Genomic DNA, 6000 nt, shown 5'->3' on the forward strand with positions numbered 1-6000 from the left:
CTTAACCATAGCTTTGATTTAATCTGCGTGATATTTACGTGGGGCATCGAACCTTTTCCAATACATTTCGAAAACAGGCCATCTTAGCTCGGGTTGCAAACAGTCCTCTTTCAGCCCATGGATGGTTTCTAGTTTAGTTCGGCTCGACCCGGAGCGAGCCTCCAACACTGCTTATCACAGCATGTTCATTTTTTCTTCCCACAGATTTTGCCAAAGTTACACTCATGTCCCTGCTTGAGCTGCACATTGTGTCCTCGATAAAGAAAACTTTGTTCTCCTCGTGGTGTGTTCCCCAGGGTCCTACCTGGGTCCTTGTTAGTTTTGCACCTTGTCACGTGGTTCGCAGACATTTTCTCTGTTTTCATTGCTGCCTGGATTAACAAAGTCACTTTCCCATATAACTGTGTTCCCAACCCAGTCCCCAACCCTAAACTCACGGCCCCGGTGGAAAATCGTTCAAGCCTCATTGTCCCAAACATTTCTTCAAAGTGAGCCAACGACGGCTCGTCAAAACTTTGAATGTATGATCGTGTCGTCAAACAGTATCAAGCCGCCTGAATGTGTCAGAAATGCATTTTGATATATTTTTTCATCTTATGAGGTGGAGGGAATGTAATATGCAAAGCTTGGTCTCGTCTCTACCAGTTAAGAGGTGACAAGTGGAGACGGGCATCGCGACAGACCGATGGGACATCGAGCCACACCCGAACAAAAATGGTCGGGGATGACACAGTGAAGCCCAATACCGGTTTCCACCGTGGTTCCTGATGTAGAGACTGCAAAGGTGCAAGCGTCCAGGCGACTGGGCAACATCATACCACCGGCAGAACCAGCAAAATAAATATTTATACTGTCATCCATAAAATCACTCCAAGCCAAACATCCACAAAAGACATTTGATGGAAAATCACAGTTGAATCTGCACGGAGACTGGACGCTTTCGTGCTTTTGTTTAGGCTTGTTTGGTTCAGCCTAGTTTAGTTCGGTTTAGCCTAATTCTAATATGCGAAGGTACCTCATTCAAATTCCCGGTGCCACAGAAACTAAAAAGAAAACAGATCCCCGTGTTGGTGCCAATCCTCTGCATGCACGAGCCGGCATCACTTGCCTCCCCTCAGCCCTACGAAGGTAGTTGTTTTGTTGTTGTTGTTGTTGTTGTTGGTTGTTTTTCTTTTACACACTAGGTTTTTTATAACTATGGCCTGTAACTGGGCCCTGAGTACAACGAGACAAGTGCTAAAACAAATTATTGTAAGCTGAGAGTGAAACTTGTGAAGCTGACCCATGGTCGTTGACTTCTCCCGGTTACTGTACAAATACCAGCATCCATATAGGATGAAGTCTAAATTTTAGATAATACTTTCAGTATTTACTTTCGTATGGACACGAAATGTTTCACAGTGAAGTATTAGCTGCAATACAAGCAAAAAGAAACCATGTGCCACTGAAATATCACTTGTACTAATATATGTAGAACACCTTCATGCGTGTCTGCGGAAGTTTTCGTGATCGCATCCATACAGGCGGATCAGTCACCAACATCTTTCCTGACTTTTCCCAATTCATCTGACAACCCTCTCGCTTCGCGCCTAATTTAAAAGAAGGCGTCGGTAAAACGAGAGTGAGAAGATGATGCACTTCAATTATACAACATAAAAAAAAAATTAAAAAAAAGGGTTGATTTCGCTGTCTAGCTTTCTGCCAGCAGCACCCCTCTGTCAGGAGTCAAAAGTGACTATCTGACCTTTAATAATCTGGCAGGAATGCGACGTGTCCGGGCGTATAGAAAATGTCAAATAAAGGTTTAATGCCAAACCTTTTTTTTTTTTTTTTTTTTTTGTGCAGCCTCAGGCGTTGGGTAGGATTGGATAGGCACGCAGGGGGAAGGCCATATCCATCCGCCCTGCCGAGGTCCTAACGTTGTTGAAATCTTCCTGGCAGGGAAATAAAAGTTGAAAACCGACACCAAGAAGTCGCCGACTGGCCCGAAGCGACGCGCACCGACCCTCTGTTCAGAGCCACGCTTCCCGGCGCAGGTCATTCCGGAACTTTATTTTGGAGTTTCTGCCTGTTGTGGTGTAGGTGCAGGTGGGGGTGGGGGTGGAGGGGGTGGGGTGGGGTGGGGGGTGGATATCACTGCGCCCTGGGTGTGGGAAGTAGATCCGGCTAGGCAGGTTTGCAAGTCGCGAAGAGAAAAAGTTAGAGAGGGGGACTACAGAGGCGCACGGTGCCACAGCCGGGACCACTAGAAGCCTCTGCAGGCGCAACAACGGCCAGCACAACCGAGAAGAAGTGTTTTTCTCATTAATTCTATTTCACTGAGAGCAAGCGTGCAGGGGGGGGGGAGCCGGGCTATGACATGCAAGTAGAGAACCGCAGAGTTTGTCAGTGTTAACGCCGGCGGATCCTTGTTTTATTCCCCCAAGATGAATAAAGACCCGAGGAGCCTGCGACAGCTCGCCGTGCCTCTGCTCTTCCTCGCCCTGTGCGTCGCAGTGCAGCGATCCGACTCTGCGGTAAGTGCGTTTCCATTTATTATTATTATTATTTTTTTTTTTATTAACGTAGAGATTTAGAGCCTACTGTCGCCCCCCCCCCCCCCACCCCCCACACCCCCACCCCCCCCATTCTCACCCCCCCACCCCCCTCTCCTCCTCCCCCCTCCCGCAAGATAACCGCATGAAGAAGCCGAGAGACCTGCCGCTCTCACTCAGCCGGCGCCGGGGCACCACCGGCTCCCCCAGCGAGCTCGACCAAAGTTTATAAATAGAGAGGCCGCTTTGTAACAAGCGCGTATCCTCCTGCCCTAATAATAATCCCGCTTCGTTTCCGTCTTGTTGCAGTGTCAATAATAACCGTGTAATCAGGCCAATTACACACCGTAGTGCTGAGCTTTTATGGCACTTTTTTGTTTTGTTTTTTAACGACGGGGCTCCACGAGCACCTTCACGGGCTCTTGCTTTGTAGTTTTCATGGACGCTCGGACGGAGTCTCTGTCCCTGCTCTGTACGGCGCATCGCGTTTCTCCTTCCCTGCTTCCGCGCAACAGGAGGCATCCTGTAGTAACACGCCAGCCACGGCGCACTTTTTTTTGGTTTTGTTTTGTGTGTGTGTGTGTGTGTGTGTGTGTGTGTGCCCCCCCCCCCAGCCTGCATGTGTCGCTTATTCCCGTCACCGTACAAAAAAGAGTCAGACGTAACGCGGGGTCTGTGTGTGGAGGAACGCGGCGGCGGCGGCGGCGGTGGTGGTGCGGCCAGCGCGCCGTGTCTTTCCCTGGGAAAGCCCGCCTGGTCTTCGAGTTAAAGCACGAACCGCGACGGTCCCGCTCTGTCAGCGACCGCGCAGCCTGCTACCTGTCCTGTAAGACGCGTTGTTGTTCCTGTAGCTCGGCAAACATCCCAATGAAAGCCCTACTTTTCCATCCCTGGAGTCAGAAACTGTGATTTTTTCCCCCCCACGTTTGCCCTGGTGTTTCTCCCCTGCAGGTGTGTTTTATGTTGACAGCAGCTGGCATGTATGTATGTGTGTGTGTGTATATATATACATATACACACAAATATATATGTAAAATCAGTTGATTTAGCTCCTAACACCCTGTGGGTCTGGGGTCTGTGCAGTCAGGGCAGCAGGAACTTGACTTTAGTGGCTCTGGTATCAGATATGGAATCAAGGTGAAATTCTCTTTGCACTTGAGGTGGATTTGGGAGCATAGATCCAGGAGGGGTGTGTGTGTGTGTGTGTGTGTGAGTGTGTATGTTTTAACCCCTCTTCCCTCTCTATTCGCTTAAATTACTGGCTCCCAGCTGCTTGGCTCTAACTTTACACCCTTGACATCTCTGTATGACGCAGCTGTCTCATCAAACTGCGAGTCAAAGACAGAATCTGTCCGCCGTGTGTGTGTGTGTGCGTGTGTGTGTGTGTGCGTGTGTGTGTGTTATCGTCTCAGCCTGGCCTCTCATGTAATATTCCAACAGGCTCTATATGCTGAATATTCACGAGGCCATTAATGATGCATGAGCACCGGCTGCCTGCCGATTCACGTGAGCCCGCCCCCACACACAAAGGCGTGTCCGGCCGAGCCTGCGCACTTGCAGTTCATCGGGTTTACGATAGAGCCATGTCAGGCATGAGCCTGTAGGTACGAGCGGTGTTCCTATGGCAACAGCCCATCACCATGCGGAGGTTCTAACTTAGACTCCTAACGTGTCATAAAATCGTCTTAAGGAAGTTCAGGGCTGAAGTTCAGTCTTCAAGAGGGAAGTGACTCTCCTTAAAGTTTATAAGCTGTTTACAGAGAGGGGGGGGGGGGGGGGTACAAATAACAACCCAGTGGCTGCCTCACTTGAGTTTATGCATCCGAAAACATACAACTGAACATCTGCATTTAGAGGCCCTCTCCCCTGCTCGCCAGTGATGTGGCCGCAGCAGTAAAAGAGGTTTTTTTTTTATCTTCAGTCTCCCGAGCGCTGGAAACGTTGCCGGAGACACTGACACAATGTGACGCAATCAGGTAGGAGGGGTCTGGCCGTGAGGTGCGTTACATCTGCGTCAGGAGCGGGAGAGTATGTGGAAAAATACAAACGCGACGCCATCTGAAGTATTGTCAGTCTGTGCCCACGGACTGACCATGACCCTCTCTGGTAGAATATTTGCCTACGTGCGTGCAATTACTCCAGTCACTGAAAGTCTCATCGCGGAACAAAACCCTGAGAGTGTCTCTGCCACATTAGAGCATCAGAAAAGTTGGGAAAAAAGAAATGACGAGGCTCAGGTATCTGCTGAGGGCATGTCTGTACGTTTTCTGGCGGTGCATGTCCCAGCATTGACTCGGTGAGCGGACAGGCTGGCGGTTATTGTTGCCGCGGAGATGTAAAGTTAAAGGGGGTACCCAGGAATGTGGCTGACCCCACCCTCTCGGAGAGGAAGAGGAGGGCTGGAGAAGGAGGCAAAGCGGCCTCCATCGCTGGGTGGAGGTTGCTCGGGCCGCGCGGTGCGGTGAGAGGACACTCCGGAGAGAGCCAGCGACTGGACCTTGAGTTGAGATTATTTTGTCAAACAAGGAGGCGACGCTGATAAAGGGATGAGGCAGGGGGTTTCTCACTCTCTCTCTCTCTCTCACACACACACACACACACACACACACACACACACACACACACACACACACACACACACACACAGATACAATCTGCCTCTCCCCTCATACCTAATATTCCTGGTTATGTCTTATCTGTCCCAGTGCTCTCACTGAGGCCCCCCAGTGGAAGCAGTGTGCATGACCCAAACCTGTCTCCCGAAATTCAACCTGCCTTTAAAAGTCCCTTTCTACAAAAAAAAACAAAAAACTTGATGTGACAGACGTGTTGTTTTAAGTTTCAGGATGTAAAGCTGCTCTACGTCCATTGATGTGTAAAGTCCCTCTACCTCCTCTAGCCAATAAACCCCTTTAAAATCCACCGGACTGCCTCAGACATGCACTCGCACAAAGCTTAAGACCAAACACGGCTGTTTTGTCTTCCCGTTCAAATAAAGTTGACGTTTGGGAAATACGGGATTTTCACGGGACAGTTAGAACAAGGACAACAGGGCTGCATGTGCACAGCATTTGAAAATAAACACAGTGAAGCACATGCACGTTGCAGGGAGGCCTTTTTATAGTCATCCACTCTCTAATCATTCACTTTTCATAAATGGAGAGTTTCATACATCACTGTTTCGTAGCTGTGTGGTGGTGGTGGCTGTGTGTGTGTGTGTGTGTGTGTGTGTGTGTGTGTCTGTATGTGCAGTATTAATCCTTGCCCAGATATGAATCTCCATTCAGCCAGGTGAGGGAGTTCAGCGGTAATGTATACCTGGAGGCTCTCCTTTGAACCCGTAGTGCCGCACAACGACAAACACACACTTAGTTTGATGCATGCTTTCCTATACATGTGGAGGTGCACACACACATGCGTGAGCTCGCACACGCGCACACACACACACACATACACATACACACGC

At 49.5% G+C, this 6000-nt stretch overlaps 1 protein-coding gene across 4 annotated transcripts in view; it reads left to right on the plus strand.

Annotated features, from left to right (window-relative positions):
* The first annotated feature begins 2217 nt into the window (after window positions 1-2217).
* col4a5 (collagen, type IV, alpha 5 (Alport syndrome)) overlaps window positions 2218-6000 on the plus strand; it is a 59051-nt gene continuing 55268 nt past the window's right edge. For all 4 annotated transcript variants that reach the window (XM_040140661.1, XM_040140663.1, XM_040140662.1 and 1 more), the window contains exon 1: window positions 2218-2516. In XM_040140661.1, the coding sequence (XP_039996595.1) occupies window positions 2427-2516 (90 nt within the window). In that variant the 5' untranslated portion in view covers window positions 2218-2426. The remainder of the gene's footprint in view (window positions 2517-6000) is intronic.

Source organism: Xiphias gladius, chromosome 12, assembly GCF_016859285.1.
Source record: "Xiphias gladius isolate SHS-SW01 ecotype Sanya breed wild chromosome 12, ASM1685928v1, whole genome shotgun sequence".
Lineage (NCBI taxonomy): Eukaryota > Metazoa > Chordata > Actinopteri > Istiophoriformes > Xiphiidae > Xiphias > Xiphias gladius.